Raw genomic sequence first — 15031 nt, 5'->3', positions numbered from 1 at the left:
AATTGCCACGTCATCATCGCCATTTCTTCTTCTTCTTCTCTCTCCTTTCTTTTTCTCTCTTTCCCTCGTTCACTGCAGCTGGTAAACGAAGTAAGGAACAGGCTCTGCTCGATCCACCCAACGTCTCCCCACTCTCCCCTCTTATTTTCCTTTCACTTTTCCCGCTTCTTTTTCTTTTCTCTTTCTTTCCTCCCTCCTCTTTCTTCTCCTTCTCCTTATTCTCTCCTGCTCCCCTGTTCTTCTGCAACCGAACCTCTCAGAGCACCGCCACCGCCCCTACTTCCTTATCTCCTCAGTCCTCCTTCCCCTATTTCTCTTCTTCCCTTTTCCTCTCCTTTTCTTCTCCGTTTCTTCCCTTCGTTCCTCCTTTTTATATATTTTCTTTTTTTATCTCTTCAAATTGTTAGTCGTTGCTTCTGTTTCAGGATATCAGCAGCCGCATAACATAACTTTTCGCCATTATTGACATAGCTACTTCAACTTATTGTTGAACTCTCAAACTACAGCAGGGATTTCTGCTTGCATCTCGCGTTCAAGCTCGATAGGAAGTAAACCAGTCGTCACCCACGAGACGGGCTACGCACGTACGTCTTCTTTTATCGTGTTAAAAGACAGATGGCGCCACACGCTTGTTGGGAGAACTCTCTTGGGAACGAAGTCCATGGGCAGATCGAGCGCCTCTAGCTAGTACTTTGAAATCCAATTCGGTGAATTGATTGTAATCTCCATTGGAGGCGAGAGCCAGCAAAGTAAACAAGTCTTCACGTTCGGTCGGTTGTAACTCAAGTATTCTCATTTCTACCAGTGGTATAAGGTAAGCTTCGTAAAACCCTAAACCCTTGGAGTCTTGTTGAGCCAGACCATGTTCTTCAATCGAACCCACCTCATGAAACTGAAAAAACTACTCTTTTCTTCCCAAAGATCACTGTTATTACTCAATCAAGAGCAACCCACTTACAACTACACCCAGAAATGCAACTACGTAGATGTGAAGATGAAATGGAAGAAGGACGCCTTTTATGATTCCATTGAAATCATTCACAAGTCCCCGGAACTCAAAGCACTAATCTCTCTCAAAAACTGTATTGTTAACGCATCTGACGATTGCATTCCAATCGATGCTGTCTCCAAGAGGGGACGAGAATTGGGAGTACCCATGAAAGTTGCCAGGTTTATGAGGCAATATCCATCGGTTTTTGAAGAATTTGCAGGCCCAAAGTACAACCTCCCCTGGTTTAGATTGACGCAAGAAGCCATTAATCTCGATAAAGAAGAGAGGGGGGTCTACTCTGATCAGAATTTCGAACTTATTTTAAGGTTGAAGAAGCTGATACTGATGACCAAGCAGAAGAAGCTTCCGTTGAGGATCATTGAAGGTATGCTATGGTACTTGGGGTTGCCAGAGGATTTCCTACAAAACCCAGGAGCAAATCTTGACAAGTCGTTTAAGTTGGTTGAAATGGGGGATGGGCTTCAAGGACTGACTGTTAATCCAGATAGGAGTATCATGTTGTCTGTAATGCAGAAAAATGCCTTAAAGAGAGGTAACTATATAGAGGGACCATCAGCACCACTTGCCTTTCCTCTTTTCCCTTCCAAAGGTTTGAGGTTGAAGAGGAAAATCTCCAATTGGTTAGATGAATTTCAGAAACTACCGTATGTATCCCCTTATGAAGACTCTTCCCATCTGAATCCATGTAGTGATGTATCGGAGAAACGGGTTGTAGGCGTTCTTCATGAATTGCTCAGTCTCTTTGTTGATCAATCTGCTGAGAGAAAGAAGCTTCTTTGTCTTCGTACCCATCTGGGGTTGCCTCAGAAATTCTACAAGGCATTTGATCGTCATCCCCACATGTTCTACCTGTCACTAAAGAGCAAGACATGCACAGTGATTCTCAAAGAAGCTTACAATGATGATTCAGCAATGGAGACCCATCCCATCTTGGAGGTGAGGAAGAAGTACATCAAACTGATGAATGAATCAAAGATTATTTTGAAAGATAGACGACAAAAGAAGCGGTTCGATGGGTTGGGAGATTACAATTCTGAAGTAGGCACGGATTCTGAAGCTGAAGACAGATGTGCAGTAGGTGAGTTTAACTAAGGGAACTTTTGACAAGGATTGATGAAATTGTAAATGATATCTTTGTTCAACGAGTGTAAGTATGAAGCTCTTGGCATGGATTGTTTTGAGAAACAGATGGTTTATTGGTTCCATGGATTCTTATTACAGCTTGTTGAATGGGTGGACGGTTTATGCATTTCTTTTCTGTGATTTCAAATATCATCAATGCAACTACCCCAGAAAAAGAAAAGAAAAGAAAAAGAGATTCCTTTGTCTAAACCTAACTTGTTTCTAGACGTACAAGGCAAAATAGGTTGAAATTCAAATGAGCATTTCATAGGTTTTAGAAACTAATAGTAACACTAAATAGACCAAGGACTAAATGCTGTTGATATTTAGAAACTAGAAATAAATACTAAGACTACAAACTACTAGGGAGTCTGGTTAAGAAATTCCACACAAAAAAAAATAAAACCAAAAATACTTAATTTGGAAACAAGTATAGTAATCCCGTGGTAAATGGAACAAAAACATTGGTGTCTAGACAGTGATTAATACGAAATAAATATGATCTTAAATTTAGATTTATTACACTGATCCTAGTTATCATGAGTCTTGATTGCATTGTTCATGGCCCTAATTGCTTTGTTCACCCAAACATTCTAGCATGCTTCTTCTAAATTTCCAACAAGCTCAACCTAAATCATCATACTGGTCTAGTACATGAACTCATTCTCTTTTGTTTTTGTTCATCAGCTTTGTCATACAGGTATGGAAAGTCAATACTCAATAGGCATAGCATGTACAAGGTGTTTGGCATGGAATTTGTACTTTTTCCCCAGAATGTAATTTGCACTTTCTAATTCTATTGAAGTGTTTGACATGGACTTGGTACCCATTTTTTATTATACAGGTTGGTTTGTTAACAAAAGTTCAGCATGGTAACCTGGTTAAATGATCTTAATGATCCCAGAGATGGTCTTTTTGTGGATGATAATGTTTGATTTGTAACTTCGTGAGTTTTTTAAGTGCAATACCTGTTGGTCTTTTATGGATGGTTGAAACCTCAATAAATCTGAAACTTGTTTTCCAAGGTCCAAATAATGACCTTTTATATAGCTTATGAGTTCTAAACCATCTAAGACCAGAATTCTTCCACTCATTTCAGATAGGATATTATGCAAGAATCAGAACAGTTATGTGATAAGATATGGTCATGGTTGTTTTTCATAATGTTGAAAGAATAGAGCATGCAGTAGATATCCACCTTTAGATATGGCAAAAGAGGATAGGCATAATTCTCTGGAGGTGAGGGCAGTTTTGGTTTGGACTTTATGGGAAGAAAGAAACAATAAAATTTTTCAAGAGAAAGAGAGAAGCATGAAGTGGTAATAGAGTGTAAAGTCTTGAGGGTGGTATGCTGGATTAGAACCTTGGACAATTTTTCACAGTTCTCCATTGATGGTATCTGGAGGAATTCAGGTACAGTGACAAAAAGCTTTTCATGTACAAGCTTATTTCCTCTTGGATCCCTCCTGAAGAAGACTATTAAACTTAACTTTGATGGAAGCATCTTAGGCAACTTAGGGCCTTCAGGAATAGGAGGGGTTATTGCGTTGTTCAGTTGTTCTCGGGTCTGGTTGGTATGGGAGATTCAGCTAGATCTGAGCTTCTTGCTTCTCTTGAAGGTTTACCATTAGAAAGACAGTTGAGCTTCAATAAATTGGTAATTGAAGGGGATTCCAAGTTGGTGATAGGTTGGTTTAAGAACCCAGAGATAGCTTTATAGGTTTTGAGGGAGGAGATGAAGAGATTAAAATGGATTAGCAGTAACCTGACACTAAAAATACAGTGGGAAAGAAGAGCAGCTAATGAAATGGCAGATACTCTAGCCAACCAAACAGGGGGTTACCAGGGATCAGTTCTGGGCCCATTTGTAATCTGTCTTTAGTTTGGGAGGGTGCACCTCACACCTCTCTTTGAGCCTTGTACTTTAATCATCCTCTAATAAAATTTACTTATTACTGATCAAAAAAATTGTTGAAAGTATAGAGACCCTTAAGCCAGTTTATCAGTGGTGGGGTTGAAAGTTGTTAGTTGTGACACACTGTCTTTCATGCCCCCTTGGATAAGTATTGTAATATGTAGGCAGACAGAATGTTACATACTTCATGTATTTCCCCATTAGGATGGACTAAGATATTGTTTAACAATGCAATGTGACAGCTCTAGGGTCCTTGCATGACAAGAACTACATGTTCTCTCCTGTAAACATGATGCATATGCTCTTGGATCCAGAGTATTTGACTTGATCACCTAAAACATTTTTTTTATCAGTAAAAAGACTTATATTAATAACAGAGAAGTATTGAATTACAATAGATATAGGTTGCAGTAATCCATTAACCCAATCTATAACCCAGTCTACAGACACATACAAAACAGTTATAGTTCAGCCCGGTCGGTACAAGGTAGGTCTATTTGCCCCCTGTTTTGCTAGGGTATCCGCCAACCCATTTGCAGTCCTTCTAACCCAACCAAACTGAGAGTTGAACCTCCTTGCAATTGTGTCAGTTTCTCTGTAGATAAATTTGAACTTCCAAGGTACTGATGTGATGTTTTTAGCCCAAGAGATGACCAGTAGTGAGTTTCCTTCTATTTCTAAGTCTGTTGTTCCAATCTGCTCAGCCATCTTTAAGCCTTGAAGAAGAGCCAGAGATTCAGCCTATGTTGAGTCACCAATGCCTATTGGTCCTGAGAAGAGTGCCACAACTTCACCTAGATGATTTCTTATCACACCCCCTATGCCTGCCCTTCCTGGGTTACCAAGAGAACTCCCATCAAAATTTAGTTTCAATTTGTTCATTGCAGGTGGCTTCCATTCCGCTCTCACATCTTCTTTGGGTACATCTGTCTGTGCTACTTCAGTCCAATTTCTTAGAATGTCATTCAGGGAGAATTTTTTGAATAGTTCCATGGTCATTACCCAATGTAAACATTGATAAGGGAAAAAGGAATGGTATATGATAATGACTACAAGTTCTTCCCCATAAACATAGTCCACAGTATCTGATCTATAGGGAACCTTTGTGTTGCTTATGGCCCAGAAATTAATTGGATAGCTATTAATATGATCATCCATGTACCTCTTTCTTGACAAATTCTCATGACTGTATTAACTGCAAAAACTAAGCAATGAAATTTCATGATTAAGGATTGTCAGTTGGAGCAATTTTTCAACCAAAATGCAATAAAGAATCAAGAGCTTTCCAGCTGATTGAGCTGACAGGTTTGATTATGTTGCATACCATGTGCAACCAGAAAAGTAAGCATGTTATGACATAATGACATTAGATTATCCTGCAGAATTTCTGTTCTCCAAACACCAATCCTTAATCCTCCCTACCCCACATTATTCTGTGATGGAAGGGGAGATAACCTTGTACTTTGATGGAAGCGCATTTGGAAACCCAGGCGCAGCAGGAATCGGTGGAATTTTCAGAAGAAGAGATGGTACAGTTATTTGGGCTTTCAGTGGACCAATAGGGATAGCCTCTTCAACAAAGGCTGAAATTATGACAGCACCAAAGAAATGCTGCAGAATTTCTGTTCTCCAAACACCAATCCTTAATCCTCCATACCCCACATTATTCTGTGATGGAAGGGGAGATAACCTTGTACTTTGATGGAAGCGCATTTGGAAACCCAGGTGCAGCAAGAATCAGTGGAATTTTCAGAAGAATAGGTGGCACAGTTATTTGGGCTTTCAGTGGACCAATAGGGATAGCCTCTTCAACAAAGGCTGAAATTATGGCAGCACTAACTGGAATCAGGATTGCAAGAGATCTGGGTTTTCAGAACATCACCATAAAAGGAGATTCAGCAAATACAATCAGGTGGCTAGCTGACCATGGCAGTGGGCCATGGGCTTTAGCACATTTTTTGACTGAAGCAAGGGATATCCTTCTCAACCTAAATGCACAGCTGGGTTGGATCCCCAGGAAGCTAAATACTGAAGTGGATGGTCTAGCAAAAGCTGGTGTTCACAGGGATGTCTTGTTTAGTGATAGTTCTCTCCCTACTTAACTCCTGAGTTGTAATTTCTGTGTACATCTCCTATGTACCCTTTTTCTTTAGGGAGACTGTTTTGGGCTTGTATGTAAGACTTTTATTCTGATTTTCCACCCATCCTTTGGGTGGTGATAACTGTACTCTCATTTTATTATCTTTAATGAAAGTTACCGTTTCTTATCAAAAAATTATATTGTCCTACTGTAGCTGGATTTGCTGTTGCCTTATAAGGAAACAGGGGACAGGCGTTGGATCTTGAATGTCTTGTTATTTCTAATATCTATCTCAATTCAACTCAATTAAGCCTTGTCCCAACTACATGGGATCTGCAACATGAATCCTGTTCCACCAATCCACTCTGTTCATGTAACATCAGAACAGGTATATGCACATAAGTTAGGAGATTCTTATTAATGTAATGTAATGTTATTTGTCAAAAAAAAAAGAAAGAAAAAAAGGGAGTATGCATATTCACACAAGTTTCTGAAAAGAAAAATATTCACATAAGATTCTCAGGGAAAGATAGACACTACTTGGAAGATTGTTGTTTCAGGTTTTATAATAAGACCTTTTGAGTTTGGACTTGTATACAACCATGTTCCTTGGTATAGAAAGATATTAAAGGAGAAGAGAAGTAAGCAAAGCGAGCCTCAGAAAAACAAAAGGTTGATTAACTTTATTTATTGAAATGCAGATATCCTAGTTTTTTTTTTTTTTTTTTTTTGTTACTTTGTTATCTTAGTAACTAAAGTTAGCTTCTTTTATATATATCATCTGCAATTAGAACCACAGAGAATAAAAAGTAGAATATTCCCTCTTCCCTTGCCCAAAAAATGGTCATTACCTAATGCTGGTCCCATCCTTTTGGGGTCTTAGAAGGGGTGGATTCATACAGGCCTACCCCCTGGCATTTTTTGCATGAAGCAACTGGTTTCAAACTTGAACTCATGTTCTCACACATGTCAGCTTGAGTTTTACCTTTTCACTAGGAGATATGCCCATCCCTCCCCAACCCTAAAATAAAATGGAAGAAAAATTTAACTGCAAGGAAAATCTTACCTGACCATAATGTACTTAAAGAAAGAAATTTCCTTAATTGATGTATTCATACATGTGAAAGCAATTAATTCCTACAGCACCAATGCCAAATCCTTGATAGTTCTTGTGATGGCATTCAACAAGATACAAGGACAAGTAAACTAGCAGTCAACCAAGCATGCAGGAGCAGGTATAACATTGTATGATTGTAATATCATTTCGAAGGATTTTGTTATATGTATAACTGAGTAAATTATGTAGAAAATTGCAGTGATCAAGGGAGTATGAATGCAATGGTATAGCTTTTATATTCTATCTAGTTGCACTTTAATTTTTTTTAAAGGCAGTCATTTCTTGAAAGAATTCCATATTTACTATAGCTCTTTTCCTCTTTCTCTCTCTTTCTTGAACATGCCACTGAACCAGTAAGGATAATGGCCATAGTGGTCAAGGCAACACCTAGGCGTCACCAAGGCGACTAGGCGGTTTTACAGTGTCACCTCGCCCAAACGCCTATAGTTTTGTATACTAGGCGACCGCCCAGAGACTTAGGTGGGCGCCTAAATCCAGCTTCAGTGCTCTTTTTTTCGAAAAAAAACAGGGGCTTCTTCTCTTCAAGCCCAGCTTCAGTTCATTTTTTCTTCGAAAAAACAGGGTTTCCGCCCCTATACTCCTCCTCCTCCTTCTTCTTCCAGCCCAGAGTCAATGCTTTTTTTTTTTTTTTTTTGAAAAAACAGGGGCTCCACCCCTATTCTCCTACACTTATTATTTTTAATAGCCAAACCTACTCCCTTCCTAGTTCCTAAACTTATAAAATAGTTTAGGCCAGATTCCATCGCCTAGGCACCCGCCTTGGAGACTGGGTGTTGCCTAGCCTTGCCTAGTCGCCTTGACAACTATGATAATGGCATAATTATTTTGGATATATTATTTTTTTGTTATCAGAAACAAAGAAAATTTTATTAAAACTAATTAAGAAAAATGTTACAACAAGAAGTTGTTAAATCTGAACACCCTTTACATCAAAAGAACCCACCACCCCATTGTAATTAAGCCCAATACAGGTGATCTCTATGCACTCTTTGCTTAGCTAATCCATCAGCCAATCCATTAACGAACCTTCTTACCCATCTAACTTGAATGTTCATAGATCTTGACAACATCTTGAACTGCCTTAGATCATTCTAATATAGCTAAATCACCCCCTTTCCTTTCTTCAGCCACCAAATTATTATTTTTGAATCCTCTTCCACAATCAACCTTGTGATTCCCATTTCCTTTGCTTTTTGTACCTCAAAACAGCAGCCATTAACTCTGCCCTAAAAGCAATCTACATATGTTCCCTCCTTCATCCTAAATCACGCCAACTATAAAGGGTCCTGGATTTCCCAAACTACTTCCATTAAAGTTTCATCCATCCTCCACCTGGGGTTGACCAAACCTCGTGGATTCTTTGCTTCCTAGATGATGAACCAACAATTGAATCCCAACTATTGAAGAAGTCTTCTACTATAAAATCTGAAAAAAGCACTTCATAGTCTTCACCTAGTATGCTACCCTTAGAGTAACAATCTCGATAATTGACTCCTTATTCTTCTCTTTCTACTCGAAGATTTTTGGGTATCTCTCTTTTCAATCCAAACTACTATTGCCCTTGTGCATCTCCATAATTGCCTCTTCTCCTAGTGCTCCTTAAGAAAGATGGGCTAAATAGCCTATCCAAACTAATAGGAGGGATCCACCTACAACCAAAAAGCAAGTAAAACCATTCCCAAATACAGCAAACAAAGGCCTTGTTTGACGATTAAGTACTTGTTAAAAGAAGTATTTGTTATGTTAGAAGTACTTATTTTAACAACCACTTAAGGTTGTTTGGTAACCCACTTTTCAAATCACTTATTATGTTTTTAAGCACTTATTGGAGTGGGGATGTTTGGTAAGCTACTTTCCCCATAAGTGTTTATATTGACACAAATGACAATTTTACCCTCCACTGTAGATTACTCAAATCTCTCCCTCTCCCAGGGGTGTTTGGTATTCTCCTTCACTTGCACCCTTTCTGCTTTCACTGTAGCATGGGAATCAGGGGGAAACATTGTTACCCTCACTGCCTCAATAGAGACATTCTCATCAACCATCCAGTTACTACTACTCTTTGTTGAGCCAATCTCTTCCTCCTCATCAAGTTTGCTGTCTTCTCTAGCAGGTGAAGTTGGAGAGTACTGAAATTTGTGCAGAGGATGACACGCTCTCCTCTTCCTAGAGGCAGAATCTTCTATTTTATCTACCTCCTCCTCCAATTGCAATTCTTCCACCTTCACAGTTCTATAAGAATCAGATGAAAACACCTCCACTCCCTCAATCTGATTATGCAAATTCTGTTCCCCCACCCTATCCTTGCTCCTCTTACCTTGCTTCTCATCAAGCTCCCCATCTTTTCTAACCTTAGAATTCATCAACAAGCATTGGGAATTGCAAAGAACTTCATCAATCTCCATCTCCTTTTCTTTATTGGCCTTCTGGAAATAGAATGAAACCACCTGCCCTCCTTTCCTCCTCTTCTTCTTCTTCTCCTGTTTCTCATCATCACTGCTTCTCCTCCAGGAATCAGATTTTTCTCCCTCAAGGGCCACTGCCTCTTCCCCATTCTCCTCGGCTTCTTCAATAGCCTCATGAAGGCAGGAGACCTTGTTTTTTGAATGATTCTCGTTATCCATCGAAGAACCCAACAACCGTGCCTTGGGATTTTCTAGTTTCTTAGTCTTAAACGTCTCAAAATCAAGGGAAGCCAATGACGAAGACTATGGAGGCGGTGGCACTGTCTGTTGCGATTTCTGTCTCTTCCTCTTCTTCATGTTTTGGTTCAATTCTCTGCTTTCTTCTTATCTTTCTAATTCTACCACTTCAGCAACCATTTGGTTGTTTTCGTGTTCATGAGAATCGGCCGAGGAAATCCTCCCGTGACGGCGTTGTTTCCTCTTCTTCCTGATTGAAGAAATTGGATTTAACACCCAAATTTGCCAGTGGACCTGCAACCAAATGCCGTCGTTGCCTGTTGTTGTAGGGTTTCGAATGGAAGAAGATGATAAACTCAAGTGGGGGTAGTTGTGTCATTAAAAAATAGGGATAGGTTTGTCCCATTCGAATGAAGAAGCACTTCTTCAAAAAGTGCTGAAAAAAAAAACCACATCCATGTCACTTTTTTAAGTACTTTTTTTAATAACAAGTACTTCTTACCCTCTTTTTTACCAAACACCCATAAGTACTTAAAAACCACTTAATGTGTGGTCCAATGTCTTAAAAGAAGTACTTGTTTAAATAAGTACTTTTAAGTGTTCTCAAACACTACCAAAGAGGCAAGAGATTAAGATGTGGTAAGCATACTCACCATTAAATTTACACAAAAAGCACCAATTTGGTCTTTTCCTTTGCAACAAGCCACACATATTAATGCAACCATGATAAACTTTCCAACAAGAAAGGTCTAGTTTTTAGGGGAATGGGCATACTCCAAACTTCTTTCACAAGAAAAGGAGAGGAAAAGGCACAAAAGAGGAAAATAAGGATTTACAAGTAAACAACCCAAAAGAATGAGACCAAACCTAACTATCACTCATAGATACATCAAAGTCTAACTTATCCAAAATATTAAGTAGGCAAGAGATTGAAGTCATTTTAGACTCTTGTTTTAGCTCAACCTAATAGAAAGAGAGATTTAGATACGTGTTTTTTTAAGTTTGAGAGAGAAAAGAAAGAGGGAAACACATCTTTTAAAGGAAGCTCTCCAATCCAAACATCTTCCTAAAATATAATTTTATTACTACAAGCCAAATCAACCTAACATGCTCAAGAAACAAAGGGAGAATACCATGCACTGCTTTCCACAATGTAACAAAATTAGCTTTGCGTAGAATACTAACATCCCAAAAATTCATTGAGAGCCTATGAATACTTGAAACCACTTTATGCCACAACCTTTCATTCTCCAAGGAGAAACACCATAACCATTTATCTAATAGAACCAAGTTTTTCAAGTTGATGTTTCTTAAACCTAAACCACCCTCCTTCCTTTTAACCACCTTCTCCCATCTCACCAAATGATCATTTTTCCTATCTCCCAGTTCCCAAAGAAAATTCTGAATCAATTCTTTCACTCTCTTCACAACTACTTGAGGTATAATGAAGACGGGCATAAAATAAAAAGAGAGATTAGCCAATATGGATTGTATCAAAGTGATTCTCCCACCTAAAGAGATATAGTTTATTTTCCACCATGCCTATCTTTTCTTTATCCTCTCTACCACCGGATTCCAAAAACTAGGTGATCTTGAGTTATCCCTAGAGGTAATCCTAAATATTTTAATGGCCAATCCCATCTCTCTCACCCCAAATTCTTAGCCATAAGACTTAATTCCTCTATTTCCACATTTATACCAACTATCATGCTCTTGTTCCAATTGACTTTTAAATTAAACGTTCTTTCAAAAAGGCCCACCACTAATTTCAAATTTTCAACCCTAACTCTATTATTCCCATCACAAAAAAACCAATATGCCATCCACAAATTGAAGATGAGTGATCAACACTCTATTTTTCAAAAAGGCCCACCACTAATTTCAAATTTTCAACCTTAACTCTATTATTCCCATCACAAAAAAACCAATATGCCATCCACAAATTGAAGATGAGTGATCAACGCTCTATCCCTCTCCAACATTCATCCTTTATATAATTACAACTGACTACCCATGGATATTAACCAGCTTAGAACTTCTACCACCAAAGTGAAGAGGAAAGGGGAAATGGGATCACCTTCTCTAAAGCCTTTAATAGCTTCAAAAAAAATCTACCACCATCCTGTTAACAATTAGTAAAAATGGCTAGCTTATAAGCATCTCTTGATCCATTTGCACCACAACTCTTTAAAACTGCAATTTGTTATCATGTTTATTAAAAACTCCCAATCTGCAAGGTCATAAGCTTTCTCCAAGTCTAGTTTAATTGTCACTCCCATTTTCCTATACCTTTTTTGAGCCTCTACATATTCATTCGCAATAAGAATTTGGTCCACAATCTACCTGTCCTAAATAAAGACCCATTGGAATTGAAAAATAATTGAAGGGAACACTTTCTTTATCTTTAAAGACAACACTTTAGCAATTATAAATGTTAGTAATCAAGCTAATGGGTTTGAAATCCTTTGGATGACTAGCATTAGACTTTTTTGGCCTAGGTAATAAAAGTGGAGTTTATTCCTTGATTAACTATTCCCCTCCTGTGAAACTCTAGAAACACTTTATCAAATCCTCCTTTGTGATCTCCTAACAATCCTAGTAGAAAACTAGAAATCCATTGTAAATCCATATGGACCTAGTGCCTTTGATATGTCCATGGCAAAAATTGCTTCCTTGATTTCATCTTCCTCAACCCTTTTTTTCCAAGAGTTAGGTTTTCAAAATTTTTATAGTAGCATTCTAGTTCAGGATTATCATCATTAAATGACATGGTGCTAATGTATTTGCATGAAATTACCTTTTTGCTTAGCTATAGTTTTAAGTTTTAATCAAGTGATTTTGAATGTCATTTTGCTTATGCATATGCCCTAAAACCAATAATGTAACATTGTACAAGGGAAATTTTGTACTCTTTACATTTTATTAATAAATGGGCATTTTTCATTCATGTATTCTGATATTGTATTTTACATGAATGGTCCAAAGCATCTATGACAAGTGGTGTATTCTTAAGTGTATTAAGAAATTGAGATATGATTATCTTGATACAAGATATTTAAAAAGTTCTTAGTTGGAGGATCTTCAAGAGGGCTTTGATGATTTGAATAAACTAGTACATATTATTTTTTTCCTTAGTAGGGTGATGAATCTCAAGTAACTTTTGTGGAGACACTCAAGCAAATATGTGGGTGCTTGTTAGAGAACAGGTTCACTAAACTTGACCCACTAATAGAATAGTTACATGAAATCTCTTGTGAATAATTGATTCTATCATTGCAGTTGTGTAGATAATCCTTAGACCTGAAGCATCATGGATACCTTGTATATGAACCTCAATAGTTTGATAGCGTAAACACTTATACCCTAATCAAGGGCATAATGCACGTACATGTCAACTATGGTAACTTATATATGGAGGCATGTGAATGTACAATATTGATCTCACTCTCCATGTGGAGAGAGAATGCCCTATGCAACTAGATTTGGTGTAACTCAAAAGTCTTTTGCTAAGGCAATATGGTTTATAGAAGAGTTGCAAGTGTCACCATATGAGTCATTATAAATTTAGTGTGACATATGATTGAGCTATTAGGGCTGACATAATTACCATGACTCTCTACTCTTTCAGGACATTATATGATAGAAGGATTCTACTACATTCAAGCTATTAGGGTAGTCATGACATACTGCTAAGTATCACTGGAACCTCTGTAAATAATAGTCTACTATTCACATTCAAGGGAGAATTAAGAGTTTTTTTTAATTCAATTCAACTAGAAGGAGTTCTATTTGGGATGTTGAAGCACAAGATTCTAGTTGCAATGTTGTTGTTGGATGTAATAATCAGACCATGCTCTCCAGGCTCACTAAATAGACTATTAGATGATGACACAATGAATCAATGATGACATTTTCCACCACAAGTTCCCTTCTCAAGAGGTAAACCCATTGCATTCATAGGAGAATCAATATTGGTGATAAACTCAATTGCCACTATTGGAAATGTAGTTTCAAAAATTTGGAAGCATTTCCTTTAAAATGTTATTTTCCCCCACTCAAGTGACTAAGTTCGTTGGTAGATTCCAAGAAAGTCCATTCCCAAGATACAAAAGAGCCTTGGATGAGAAACTACTTAAAGAATCTCCAAAGAAACTTTTTTGTGAGAGAGTAGCAACTTATATTGAGAGAGACAAAGTATTCTATGTTGTAAACTTGTGTAGAAAATAACATGACTTACACCCTGAAAAGAAACGTATTTGTTTGAAGAGGTTGTTTGTACAACCACATTTTTAAATTATGTGACTATTCAAAATTAATTAATAGTTAATGAGTAATGGCCATTAATTATCAGATGATGTCCCTTGATCACAAGTAATCAATTCATGAATGTTGGCATTAAATTAAAATGTCAATAGTCCTATTTTGGCATCCCAAAGTGTTTCGTTTCACTTTTGTGCTCGTGTGATTCACAACCCAGGTCAAATGTGATTTGTGATTTGCAAATAACGACTCACAATTTATGATTTCCATATTGTGATGGAAATCTCACTTGCAATGAGGGTTTTGTAATTTGCGATATCTTGCTTGTGATGGTCATCTCATCTCGTCTCGCCTCATCACATCTCATTTCATCTTGTCTCATCTCATTTTATTTCATCTTATCTCATATCATCTCATCTCACTTGTGACCGGTGCATCTTCATATCATCTAATAATATATAGTTCCCTTAAGCAAGATGAGCAAAGTGCACTTAAGTACTTCATTGTGCCACATACATGTGTGTGCATGTGAACACAATAGCAATTCTCTATATTCTCCTCTTTATACTTCTAAGGGGTGCAAGTAAGATCTTACTTAAAACCCAAAACAATTTTTATAATTTTTCTTTATAGAAAAAGACATAAAAGAGAAAATAAGACAAAACAAGAATTTTAGTGGGAATTTTGAAACCACTTCAAAGTGCATGTGTTAAGTGTGTTCAACCATGTAATTAATCTATCAAACACCCATGGAATTTAATCTATAAAGAGATTAAAATCCACCATCCCAACAATTCAAAATTTGCATTTTATTAGAGAAAACGATATTTCTCAATAGCATTGCCATGAAATCCCACCTTCT

General features: G+C 37.6%; 1 protein-coding gene and 1 pseudogene across 4 annotated transcripts; one reads left to right on the top strand and one right to left on the bottom strand.

The window, feature by feature from the left end:
- Window positions 1-862: 862 nt before the first annotated feature.
- Window positions 863-5751, top strand: WTF9 (Ubiquitin carboxyl-terminal hydrolase family protein). Of its 4 annotated transcripts, none has more exons than XM_019199188.2 (2): window positions 863-2090; window positions 5495-5751. In XM_019199188.2, exons 1-2 carry the CDS (start codon window positions 863-865, stop codon window positions 5749-5751), a joined length of 1485 nt encoding a protein of 494 aa, XP_019054733.1. The 4 variants fall into 4 exon arrangements, with proteins under 4 accessions (XP_019054733.1, XP_088752595.1, XP_010269024.2 ...); XM_088896469.1 differs by having other exon boundaries at window positions 5432-5751; XM_010270722.3 differs by lacking the exon at window positions 5495-5751 and adding an exon at window positions 5280-5410.
- A 3423-nt stretch (window positions 5752-9174) lies between these two features.
- LOC148802991 (uncharacterized) lies at window positions 9175-10029 on the bottom strand (annotated as a pseudogene).
- Between the last annotated feature and the right edge of the window lie 5002 nt (window positions 10030-15031).

This window comes from Nelumbo nucifera, chromosome 1 (genome assembly GCF_055504915.1).
Source record: "Nelumbo nucifera cultivar China Antique chromosome 1, China Antique-T2T, whole genome shotgun sequence".
Lineage (NCBI taxonomy): Eukaryota > Viridiplantae > Streptophyta > Magnoliopsida > Proteales > Nelumbonaceae > Nelumbo > Nelumbo nucifera.
Note: the sequence above shows the minus strand (reverse complement) of the source record. Positions and strands in the feature narration are given on the sequence as shown.